Source organism: Peromyscus californicus, unplaced genomic scaffold (genome assembly GCF_007827085.1).
Source record: "Peromyscus californicus insignis strain IS unplaced genomic scaffold, ASM782708v3 Scaffold_12__1_contigs__length_115047231, whole genome shotgun sequence".
Lineage (NCBI taxonomy): Eukaryota > Metazoa > Chordata > Mammalia > Rodentia > Cricetidae > Peromyscus > Peromyscus californicus.
Window position 1 is genome coordinate 43,967,778 of NW_026294413.1, and position 13,192 is coordinate 43,980,969.

General features: G+C 50.2%; 1 protein-coding gene across 1 annotated transcript; it reads right to left on the minus strand.

Annotated features, from left to right (window-relative positions):
* Positions 1-6,927: 6,927 nt before the first annotated feature.
* Positions 6,928-12,986, minus strand: LOC128107118 (uncharacterized; the record flags this gene model as incomplete). Its single annotated transcript, XM_052732633.1, has 2 exons — positions 6,928-9,733; positions 10,090-12,986. Coding segments are annotated over 2 exons (3,849 nt in total), but the record flags the coding sequence as incomplete, so codon positions are not given.
* Positions 12,987-13,192: the final 206 nt, after the last annotated feature.

Here is a 13,192-nt window from a genome sequence, read left to right on the forward strand (position 1 = left end):
GGTGAAGATGGTATGATTTTACACATGGTAAAGAGGGTATGATTTCACACATGGTGAAGAGGGTATGATTTTACACATAGGACTCCGAGACCTGGACAAGAGTATTTCATCCAGGATTACGGTCAGATGAGGTTATCTCAAATATACCTGATGAGCACGGATGAGACAGGACAGGGTAAACAGAGTTGGGGCAGGCGGAGAGAGGGAAAGGGAAGGGAAGACTCAAGCTGGGAGGAGGAGAGAAGAGGATTCCCTCCTTGCTTTCCCTGTCTTATCCTCTTCCTGGCTGTAGCTCAGCTATCTTCAAATCACACCTTCTCACCTCCTCCTGCCTTTTCTTCCTCAGCCTGGCCAACAGGACTAGAAAAGCAAGTCCTTACCAGAGACAATCACTAGTCAAATGGGGCCACTTGAGTACCTTGTACCTTCCTAAAGTCCCCAGGGTGGCTGATACCACCGTCTTGCACCAATGGGACAGGGCAGGGCTGCCTCAGCTTTACTTCCTACTTTATCAACCTTGTGCCTGTTCCTTCCCTCCCTAGGGAAGTGCCCAGGAGATTAGCAGAGACCACCTGGTGAGGAAGCACTCTTCCTCACAAAGGCTGACCTCTTTCCCCTCCCCTGAGCTTCCACCCTTCTCTTTATCCCCTCTCTTCCATTTCCCAGCCTCTGCCAGCCCCTCCCACTCATCCTGCAGTCCAGTGAAGCCACCCCTGCTCACGTACTATTTTCCATCCTTCTTTTCTTTCCTTTCCAGGCACCTTGTGTCACAGAGGCTTTTAAAGTCCCACCACCCAGCCCTCTTTTATCCCTTATCCCCTGGCTGTCTCGGCTCACAAAGTTCAGGAATGATCTCCCAAATACCACAGAAAGACTAGTCTTCATTCCTCTGTGGGATGGTTAATCTTGACTCCCAACTTGACTGAATTGAGAAGTGCCTAAGAGATCAGTAAAGCACACCTCTCGTATATCCATGAGAGTACTTCTGGAGAAGATTAACCAAGGGGTAGGATCTTCCCTGAATGTGGGTGTCACCATACTGGGAGCCTGGATAATATAAAGGAGAAAAGTCCATTAATGCAGGCATTTTCTCCCTCAGCTTCCAGGCCACAGGATGTGAACTGCTGTGCTCTAGCTCACCGTTGCTACCATGATGGACTGATATCTCTGAAATCACTAGCACTGCTCGCCTCCACCACCACAATAAAAAGTTGTTTCCAGCACTGTCATAATGTAAGAAATAACACACTCCTCCTCTACCTGACTTTCATACAGCCTTGACTTCTATTGCCCGTCGTATTAGTCAGGATTCTCTAGAGGCACAGAACTTATAAAATGAATATATATGGGATTTATAAGGATGGCTTACAGGCTATGGTCCAGCTAGTTCAACAATGGCTGTTTTCCAATGGAAAGTCCAAGAACCCCATAGTTGTTCGGTCCACAAGACTGACTGTCTCAGTGGGTCTCCAGTATGTGCTGGAATTCTGAAGAAGTAGGCTTTAATGCCAGTGAAGGAATGGACTTACTAGTGGGATAGCAAGAGCAAACAGGCAAAGAGAGCGAGCTTCCTTCCTCCGCGTCCTTTGTATAGGCTGCCAGCAGAAAGTGTGGCCCAGATTAAAGGTGGATCTTCCCACCTCAAAAGATCTGGATTAAAGGTGCATCTTCCCACCTCAAAAGATCTGGATTAAAGGTGAATCTTCCCACTTCAAATGATTTAATTAAGGAAAAAAAAACTCTCAAAGGTGTACCCTGCCACTGGGTTTTAGTTAATTCCAGATATAGTTGAATTGACAAGAATAACCATCAGACCTGTCCCCCTCTTTTTCAAGACCTGCTGGTTTCTTTACTAATGTAACCAGCCTGGGTACCCAACCACCTCTCTGAAAACCCTTTCTTGGTTGCCTACACTGGTATCTGTCCCTCAATCCTTATATCTTCAATCTTTTCCCAAGTCAGGATCCCTGGTGGATCCTCTTCTAGCTAGAATCATTGCTTTGCATCTTTGAAGGATACCCACACTCTGTCTCTGCACCTCTGACCTCTGACCAGAGCCCCAACCTATGTTTTAAATCTGATCCTTCTGACCTACCCATTCTATCCAAGCTTATTCAAAATGTCATCCCTGTGTGTTTTAGAAGGTCAAGCAATAGGATAGACATTTCAAATACCAAGATCGGTAAGATCCAGGCTTTACCCTCAAGGCCTTCACAATTTAGTGGAAGAGATGCACACATAATTAGGCAAATACAGAGCAATGTGGAAATGCACAGATAGGCACAGGACAGTATGAAGTATTTAATAGAAGTTTCCAACTGGAAAACACAACCCAGGCTGGAGATGAGGGAATCCAAGAGCCCTTTACAAAGATAAGATGCTTCCATTACTACCTAGAGAACAAGAGTGATGTACAGAGTATAAGAGACTCTGAATGCTTTTAGCAATGTTCACTGATAGTATTGGATTAACTGTACATTAGCACTGACAAAAATAAAAGTCAAGAAAGACACCTAAGAATCTAACCGAGTGTCTTAGTCAAGGGTTTTATTGCAGTGATAAAACATCATGACTGAACGCAACTTGGTAAGGAAGGGGATTATTTGGCTTACATATCCTGGGTCATAGTCCTTTGAGGGAAGCCAAGACAGAAACTCAGACAGGGTGGAAACCTGGAGGCAGGCACTGATTCAGAGGCCATGGAAGAGTGCTACTTACTGGCTTACTCTTCAAGGCTTGCTCTGCCTGCTTTCTCATAGCACATGACCACCAGCCCAGTAGTGGCACCACCCACTGTGAGCTGGGCACTCCCACATCAATCATCAATGAAGAAAAAGTACTACAGGCTTGCCCATAGGCCAATCAGGTAGGGGTATTTTCTCAATTGAGATTTCTGCTTCCCAGATGACTCAGCTTGTGTCAAAACAGCATAAAAACTAGCCAGCACCCAGGTACCATGGTATGCCCTATCAGTGTCTACTTCCTACATACCATGTCTACTCGGTAGTTCAGGAAATTATTCAGTTGTGGACTGGGATATGGCTCACTTGGTAGAGTGCTTATTCAGCTAGCACAAAGCCCTGGATTCTGTCCCCAGCATCATATAAACGAGACATGGGAATGTATACCTGTAATCTCAGCACTTGAGAAGTGGAAGCAGTAAGATCATAAGATCAAGTCAGTTCAGACTATACAGCAAATTTGAGGCCAGCCTGGACTCCATGAGACCCTGAGACCCTGGTTCATTCATATTCTCTCTCTCTCTCTCTCTCTCTCTCTCTCTCTCTCTCTCTCTCTCTCTCTCTCTCTCTCTCTCTTTCTCTCTCTCTCTCCCTCCCATCCCTACCTTCTTCCCTCATGATACTCTCTCAGCTCAAGTTACTATTGCATTCTTGCCCATCTTTCATTCCACATCAGCCTCACTCTGCCTCTGTGGCCTCAGTAGGCTACTAAAGAGTGATGTTCATTCTTCTAATCCTTCAGTTCTTGGTTAGAAAATTCCAGCACACCTCCTTCACCTAACAATCAAAGTCCTTGATAATCTGAGTTTCTCTCTCTCTCTCTCTCTCTCTCTCTCTCTCTCTCTCTCTCTCTCTCTCTTTCTCTCTCTCTCTCACTCACTCACTCACTCTGGCAGAACAGTACATATGATACCTTATCACCTTAGTAAAAAAAACAAGCCCATATGTATTGTTTGCCTAAGTTGATCTGCCTGTGTTTGCACACAATAGAATAAGACATAGAATGATCCTAAGAGCTGCCATTCAGCAAGTGCTTTCTACAACAAACTCTTCCAGACACTAATAAAATAGCAGTCCTATGAAGTAGATGTCCATTCCCTTATTTTGAAATTGAACAAACAAGAAAGGTCCAATTCTTGCCTAACGTCATGTAGTCAGTAAGCGACAGAGCCAAGCTGGGAACTCAAGTGGCTGACTCTGGGCTACTGTGCTCTCATCAAGGTGGAAAACAGGACCATGAGAGAAATTCTTCTGTAACTTGTGCCTTTTCATTTTGTTTGAAATTCACAAAATGAATGTGCATTAATTTTGCAACTGAGAGGAAAAAGGGAAAGAGAGGAAAAAGAGGGAAATGCAGGTGAATGGTGAGGAGGGAAGGGAGGAGGGGAGGGAGGGACCAAGGGGACAGATAAGGAGAGGAAAAGAAAAGGGAAGAGAACATGCCAATGTTTGTTCCCCATTGCTACCGTAGCAGAGCATCACAGAACTAGCTTGTCTGGCAACACTCTTGCATCCTTATGGGTCTGGAGGTCAGGAGTCCACAGGTATCAGCAGGTTGTGCCCCTCCTGAAGGTTCATGGGAAGTATCTGCTATCCTGCCTACCCCGGCTTCTAAAGGCTGCCTAGGCTGCACAGCTTGGACCCCATCCTCTGTCTTTAAGCTAGTAGTGTAGCATCTTCCACGCTGTCTCTAAGGTGGGCCTCCAGTCTCCCCTCCACAAGGTCTCTTCTGATTCCATACAGGCCCATAGCATGGACCAGGGCAATCTCTACAACCTTAACTGAGCCACAGCTCCTAAGTGTCTTTTGCCAAGGTAATACTTTCACAGGTTCTGGGAAATCAGAGGAGGACATCCATAAAGGTAAGGAGATATTTTTTCCCATCAATTACACAGAAGAAAGAAAAAGGAAGGGGGAAGAAATTCTATCCAAGCTTTGGGACTTGCCCTATTTGTCCCGACTGTTTAAATGAACAGTCTCACACCCAACCTTGAACTTCAGCGGTCCTTCATTTTCTCCCTTGGGGCTCCTAGAGCAGCTAGCACTTGAGCTCTTTGGGGCAGGAGCCGTCCTGTCCTTTTCATCCTAGCCAGCCATCTTCTTTGTACACAGCACAGGCTCAGTCGTCTTTGCGGCGCAGGATTGAATTGTTGCGAACACGGCTTCCCCGCCTGAGCCTGCCCTTGTGGCCTAGGCTGACAGCCTCGAGATTAACTGCCTAATGAATAAAGTTGCTGAGCTTGGCCCAGCTGTGCCTTTCAGAGTGTGTTTGGGTTTGCTATGCCAAGTACAGATGATTGCCCCTGTCACCAGCCTTTCAAGAACCTGAGCTGCCGAGGCAAGGCAGGTGGGGCCACCTGATCTCAGCTGCAGCTGCAGAGGCAGCCAGCGAGACGTGGCTTTGGCTCACCTGCCTTGAGTGACGGGAAACATAATGCTGCTCTCTAAAGCTGCCAACTGATGGGCTGCACAGGCCTGCAGCGGGGCTGTCATCGTCCACCCAAGGAATTCCAGATCACTTCTGTCCACCCTGTTCCCGCCGCCCCCGCTGGTGCTGTGTGAATAACGATGTGGGGTTACGAGGGCTCAGAAGTTGTCAGAAGTCTTGTTTCCAATGAGTCCAGAGTACACGTATTCAGAAACAGTATATCAAACACAACTGTGAACCTTCAAAAGATGTTCTGTCCATACACTGAGGCCACTGATTCAGGTTTGTAAGGGGGCTAAGGGGAAAACACCAAGGCAATGAGACAACAAGATTGCCATCCTTTGAATGAGGCTACAAGGAAAGTGGGACTTTCCTGTGGGTAGCCTCCAAGAGGCCATACAAGGACACTTCAGCACAGTCCCCTGGACACTGAGCACAGCCCCCCAGAGGGAAGAGACACCTAATAATGACTGTGCAAGACTGGCGACCTGCAGCTGTTCCCATCTGTGTTTCCCTCTAATGGCCTTCGCCATCTGCCATGGAGGGTGGACTGCTGCTGCCCGGGGCTCCCTCTCCTCTCTGGGCTCTTCTCCCCTGGGAGTGAGTAGGTATGGTGATGTCTAGAATAACAATTCTGTGTGTGCTGGTAAACTGTCCATTCAGTTTTGGTTTTTTTTTTACTTAAACAGGCAAACAGTGTGCCTTACGATGGGCCACGCACTGCTCCGGGTGCCGAGAAATAGCAGTAAACAAAACACACTGAAAATCTTCCCTCTTGGGAGACAGAAGTAAACTCAGAAAAATGTGAGAAACAGGCAGCCTGTAAGAGAGCAGTGAGTACCTAAGAGAAAATTCACACAGAAAAAATGTGGATAAGAGGTGTGCACCAAGCTGCAGAGCTAGCTGGGGGCAGCCCAGACTGACTGGCCAAACAGGAAGCTTAGGGGCATGTCTTCTCCAATGTGTTCTTTGCTGTGGGATGGTCTGTATGTCAAATGTGTTGCTGATTGGTCAATGAATAAATCACTGATTGGCAGTGGCCAGGCAGGAAGTATAGGCGGGACTAACAGAGAGGAAAATTGAGAGAACAGGAAGCTGGGTGGGGGAGACACTGCCAGCCGCCATCAGGACAAGGACGATGTAAAGTACCGGTAAGCCACGAGCCATGTGGCAAGGTATAGATTAATGGAAATGGATTAATTTAAGCTGTAAGAACAGTTAGCAAGAAGCCTGCCACGGCCATACAGTTTGTAACCAATATAAGTCTCTGTGTTTACTTGGTCGGGTCTGAGCGGCTGTGGGACTGGCGGGTGTCAGAGATTTGTCCTGACTGTGGGCCAGGCAGGAAAACTCTAGCTACAGTTCTTGCTGCCTGAGAGGCCTCATTCATCTAGACTTTAGTACCTGGAGCCACAAACTGCCTGAGCTCTTTGTCGGAAAGGTCTGAGGATGAGTCCTACCCTCAGAAGAGCCAGATGGTGCCTGGCACTTGTCTTTGTTAACCTAGGGTAAGCCTTTAAACGGTTTTAATTAATTCTTTCAGAATGTCATACAGTATGTTTTGATCATATTCACCCTCAACCCCTCCTCTTAATTCTTCCAAGAATCTACCCTCTACAAACTTGGTGTCCTCTTTTTTTTTTTTTTTTACCCATAATTGAAAGACCCCCGACTGGAGTCTTCCCTCTGGAGAGACCCTCGCCCAGAGATCACACCGAGACCACAAGTCAGATGCAAACAGCAAGAGGCTTTATTCAGGAACACGGGTACCCGGGGCGATACAGTCCCTCCAGAAGCTGAAGAGACTGGCGCCCCGACGGGCTGGAGTGGAGGGTTTTTATAGGGTTGGGCAGCGGAAGGGCGGGTACAGAAGCAGGAAGCATAGTTTACAGGGTTCTGATTGGACGATTCGTATGAGGCCAGGTTCAAACTCAGGACAGTTCGTGGTTTTTCCACCGAGCTCCACACGCCTGCTGACTTGGCTCTTATCTAGGGTACAAGTTGTTTTTCTGACCTTTTAGTTCCCTGTTCTGGGGCCAGGTGGCCGACTGCAGATACCCTGTTTGTTCCTGTGCCCATGTCCTCTAACTGAACTTTCCCCGTACTTTTCAGGCCTTGCTCAAAATGGCGTTAGGCTAAGCAAGTATGCTGGGGCCTTTCATTCCCCCATTTTCTTATCTCAGGGAATGGAATCCTCCATTCATGGGGAAGAATAGGGATGTGACTCCATTTCCACCTGGTTGAGTCGTTGGTATTGTTGGGTCAATACCAAGGTCTGAATAGTAGAAACGCGTTCCCTGATAAATTGGACAAGTCTGTTTAGGATACAGGGCCCGAGCGTCAGAAGGAGCAATAAAATCAGAAGGGGTCCCATAAGGGTGGAGATGAGGGTGGTGAGCCAGGGGGACCTTCTGAACCATCCTTCAAACCATCCCTGCTGTTCTTCAAAGAGTTTTTGTCTTTGTTCTAATCTTTTTCTTAATCTAGCCATGCTATCTCTCACCACCCCAGTATGATCCGCATAGAAGCAACATTCTTCTTTAAGGGCGGCACATAACCCCCCCTCCTGCAGGAAGAGGAGGTCTAATCCCCTCCGGTTCTGCAGAACTACTTCAGACAGGGAGGTGAGTGACTTTTCCAAGGCACTCACGGATTCCTCCAGTGCCTGGATATCGGTATGCATGGCAACCTGGAGTTGTCTGAACTGGTTGGTTTCCATGAGGGCAGTGGTACCTGTGCCTATTCCGGCGGCGACTCCTCCCATAGTTAATCCACCTAATATCAGGGCCAGGGTTAGCGAGACTGGCTCTCTTTTTATACGGGGGACCCCTGTTTCATATCGGGCATAGATATCTTCAGGTGCATGGTAGACTATCTTGGGGTACAGTTCTATGAGCACACAATAATCGGCCGTGTTGGCTAGTATTGAGGAGGAGAGGCATGGTGTAAGTCCAGTGCTACAGGCCCAATAAGTTCCGTTGGGAGCCACGAGATAGTGGGGTCCTGGAACAAGTGCCTGGGTGCGGTTACACAGGTGTTGGTGGGTGTAGGGTACTATCCCCAGACATAGTCCTTGTCCTGACACCTCGGAGATTGTGAGCTTATGCTGAGGTGTCGAGGCACATCCTGACGGGGGTGAAGAAGAATTGGTGAAGCTTCCAACTACGGCCACCCCCTCATAATAGGGAGGTGTGGAGACTAGGCATAACCAGCATTCCTGAGTCTGATTTGGGTTGGTAACATTGAGGGCTGAGTAAGCGCCCTCTATAAGATTCAATAGCCGGTCTCCCGTACCGGGCCTGGGTGGCTGGAGGGTGACTGGGGTTACAGTAGCATTCGGAGCCGTGCTTGGGCGAATGGCTGAATTGGGTCGGGGGGTAGCCCTCGGGGGTGCCGGAGCGGGTAAAGAGGGGTGCTTTTGGTCAGAGAGAACCTGGTTGGGACCTATAGAGGTGGAGGGCTCCGTGATTTTAAGCCTAATCGTAAACACGACTCCCTGGTCCCATCCCGTCATGTAAAGTCTAAGTCCCCATGTTTTACCTTTAATCCAGTCTTGTGTTATCTCCCTTCCCTTCTGAGTAAAAGATATATTCAGGGGGTTGCAGGTGAAATTTACACAGGGCCCCCCCCTTTCCAGTAAGTGTTATCTCTTCCTGACGTGACAGTTCCCCAACAACGTCCTTGAGTAAGAGGACGCCATGAGTGGCTTTCTCTTTGGGTAGTTCTTTTTACCCTAATGAGGTCCCAAGTGGATGAAGGCTCCCAATAGGTATTACCAGTTGTTTCACATCCCCATGCTTTACAGAAGTAACTTTCATAACCCCCACATTGTCTAATCATCTTTCTGTCCCTACCATCCCGGGGGCAGACGTAAAAGGATAGTTGTGACAGGGCTGCTCTGGTTTCAGGGTGACCACATCCATATCTCCCGTCACTACATTTGCAAGTTCCCTTACCATCCTGACAGACGTCTGGTGCTCTGGGGTTCATGGGGTCAGTGGTGGGGATGTCCCAGTCCTCTGACCCTGCTACTAGTTGGCAGAGATCTGGATGCAAGTTAGGCCACCATGTGAAGGGGGTGTGAAGGGCGGCCGTTTGCCAGACCGTCTCCCCAGTTTGTGAGATAACCTGCCAAGTGAGCCTCTTAACTAGGTGCGGGCTCTCTGCCGCCCTAGTCCCCTGGGGGTAGGCAGAGATTAAGAGGAGGGGGAGGAAGAGGAGCCGCGGGCCAACCTTATTTTTAGGGGGTTTCGTGTGCGGCGCACTGTCCATGTTGGCTTTCTGGATCCTGCTGGGTCGGGTTCCCTGGCAGCCTTCACATGCGAGGCGTGGATCCATGCAGCAATCCCGTCGACCTTGAGTGCAGTGGGGGTGGTCAGCAAGACAGTGTAGGGCCCCTTCCACCGTGGTTCCAGATTCTTGGTCTGGTGTCGTCGGACCCAAACGGAGTCCCCGATCTGGAAGGGGTGGGGCACCACCGGCTTGTCTAGCTGCTCCTGATAGGCCTTGGCCAGGGGCTTCCAGATCTCCCTCTGCACCAGTTGGAGGGCTTGAAGATGTGCCTCTAAAGTAGGGGTGGTAGCAAAGGAGGAAATATCAGGATGGAGAAAGTCTACAACAGGAGGTGGGGCCCCATACATGATCTCAAAAGGGGTTAGGCCGTGTGGGCCAGGAGTATTTCGGGCTCGGTAGAGAGCCAAGGGAAGTAGGAGCACCCAATCTCTAGTGCCAGTTGCAAGCGTTAATTTGGTTAAAGTCTCCTTGATTGTTCTATTAGCTCGTTCTACCTGTCCTGAGCTCTGGGGACGGTATGCACAATGGAGTTTCCAATCAACCCCCAATAGTTTGGCCACCCTCTGGCTTACCTGAGAGACGAAGGCAGGCCCGTTATCCGACCCCAATATTTGAGGCATCCCATACCTGGGGAAGATTTCTTCCAACAGTTTCTTTGTTGCCACGTTAGCCGTCTCATTCTTGGTTGGAAATGCCTCGATCCATCCAGAAAAAGTGTCCACGAAGACCAGGAGGTACCGGTACCCGTAGAGTCCGGGTTTTACTTCTGTAAAGTCTATTTCCCAATGAACACCAGGACGATGACCTCTTTGGCGGGCCCCCTTGTTTAGATGAACCTTTCCTGTGTTGACTTGAGCACAGGCTGGGCAGGTAGAAGTTACCTGCTGGAGTACCTGATCCTGGTTCAGCAGCACTGCCCAGGTGTTTTCTCTGTCCAATAGGGTCTTCATCTTGTTTTTGCTCAAATGGGTCAGTGCATGGAGGAATCTCAGCATGTATCGGGTATGGGAGTTTGGCATGACCATCCGGTCTCCCAGTATATATGCTTGTCTTCCTTGTTCCCAGTCCGCCCCCATTTTCTTTGCTAGCTCATGGTCTTCTGGGCTATAGGGCACGGGGTCTCTCTCAGGCTGTGGTTCTTGTATGGCCATCAACTGGCTGCTCCCTGCTGGCTGGGAAGCCACTGTTCGGGCAGTCAGATCCGCCAGCCGATTCCCTCTGGCTACCGCAGAGTCATCCTTCTGATGCCCTGGGCAGTGGACAATACTGAGTTGGAGCGGGAGGAACAGGGCCTTTAGGAGGTCTAGGATCTCTTTTTTGTTTTTGATTTCCTTACCCGCGGACGTCAGCAGGCCTCTCCGTCTGTAGATTTCCCCGTGGACATGCGCAGTGGCGAAGGCATATCTGCTGTCAGTATAAACTGTGAGCTTCTTACCTTCTGCCATCCGGAGAGCTTGGGTGAGCGCAATCAGTTCTGCGCACTGGGCCGATGTCCCGGGCGGGAGTGACGATGCCCATACCACTTCCGATTCGGTGGTTATAGCTGCCCCGGCTCTGCGTTTCCCCTCCTCCAGGAAACTGCTCCCATCTGTGTACCAGACAGCGTCTGGATTCTTAAGCGGCTGATCTGTCAGATCAGGGCGGGTACCATGTGCTTCGGCTAGAATCTGGAGGCAGTCATGTTCCTCGGAGGGGCTAGGCAGTGGCAGCAAGGTAGCAGGGTTAAGGGAAACTGTCGGCCCAAAATTTACCCGGTCTGAGTCCAGCAGTAAGGCCTGATAGTAAGTCATTCTGGCATTAGAAAGCCATCTGTCCGGTGGTTGTCGGACCAAGGCCTCCACTGCATGGGAGGCCAGCACAGTCAACGGCTGTCCCAGAGTCAGCTTCCCGGCATCCTTAAGTAATACGGCAATGGCTGCCACCATGCGGAGGCATGATGGCCATCCTGTAGCCACCGGGTCCAATTTCTTGGACAAGTACGCTACAGGTCTCCTCCAAGGTCCCAGTCTTTGCACCAGTACCCCTTTGGCAAAACCTGAGTTCTCATCCACAAACAGCTCAAAGGGCTTAGTTAGATCTGGCAGACCCAGAGCCGGGGCCTCGAGTAAGGCCTTCTTGATCTGTTGGAATGCTTTCTGATGCTTCTCTTCCCATTGGAACATGGCCCCTGGTTTAGTGAGGGGGTACAATGGGGCTGCCAGTTCGGCAAAGCCAGGAATCCAAAGGCGGCAGTACCCAGCCGTACCCAGGAGCTCTCGAACTTGGCGGGGGTTCCGAGGAGGAGGGATGGAGATTATCGTCTCCTTCCTCTCTCTTGTTAACCATCTTTGCCCCCCGCTCAGGGTGTAGCCCAGGTAGGTAACCTTGTCTCGGCATATTTGAGCCTTTCTGGCTGAGGCTCTATAGCCCTTTTGTCCAAGTCTGGCCAATAAGGCTCGAGTGCCCTCCAGGCACTCGGTTCGACTCCTGGCCGCCAGGAGTAGATCATCCACGTACTGGAGCAGAGTCAGGGTTGGGTGTTCGACCCGGAATCCGGCCAGATCTGCATGTAGGGCCTCATCAAAGAGGGTTGGGCTATTTTTGAAGCCTTGAGGGAGCCGGGTCCAGGTTAACTGTCCCGAAAGCCCTTTTTCTGGGTCCCTCCATTCAAAAGCGAATAGCATTTGACTTTGAGGGTGCAGTCTCAAACAAAAGAAGGCATCCTTCAGGTCTAGCACAGTGTACCAGACGTGGGTCGGTGGGAGGGTGCTCAGAAGGTTATAGGGGTTGGGCACCGTGGGGTGTATGTCCTCCACCCGCTTATTGACCTCTCTCAAGTCCTGGACCGGCCTGTAGTCCCCTGTCCCCGGTTTCTTAACAGGCAAGAGAGGGGTGTTCCAAGGGGACTGGCAGGGCTTTAGCACCCCTTGGTCCAGGAGCCTTCGAATATGGGGCTTGATCCCCTCATGAGCTTCCCGTGACATTGGGTATTGTCTAATTGAAACGGGAGTCGCGGAGGCCTTTAGTGAGATCACCAGCGGTGGCTGATCGTGTGCCAGCCCCAAGCCTCCAGTCTCTGCCCAGGCCTGAGGAAACTCCCTCAGCCAGTTCTGTAGTTCCTCAGGTGATTTCTCCGGGGGTTCTGGTTCAAACAAACGGTATTCTTCTTCTAAACTGAGGGCGAGGATTTGTAGAGGGTCTCCTTTAGGACCCGTGACCCTCGGTCCCTTCTCATCAAAATAGATTTGTGCCTTCAATTTGGTTAATAGGTCCCGTCCTAACAGCGGATGGGGGCATTCAGGTATGTGCAGAAAGGAGTGAGTTACTTGCCCTGATGCCAGTTGGACTTTTCTCTCGGCAGTCCAATAATACCTCTTATTTCCAGTTGCCCCCTGCACCAGTGCAGAATGCCGGCTAAGAGGCACTCCGGCATGGGTTAGGACTGAATGTTCGGCACCAGTATCAACCAGGAAGGTCACGGGCTGCCCCCCGATCTTGAGGGTTATCCTAGGCTCAGGGGGGGGGCTCCTGGCCTCGACTCCCCTAGTCTTCCAGACTAAGGAGGTCTACAGTCTTGGGCCTGGGCCGGCGGGGTCCTTGTGGCTTCTTGGGGCACTCTCGGGCCCAGTGTCCCTTCTCCTTGCAGTAAGCACATTGGTCTTTATCAAGGGGTGGCCTCCTTCGCTCTCCCGACCTATCTCCCTCTCTCCGCTGTCCCTGAGACACAACGGCGGCCAAAACCTTTTTCATC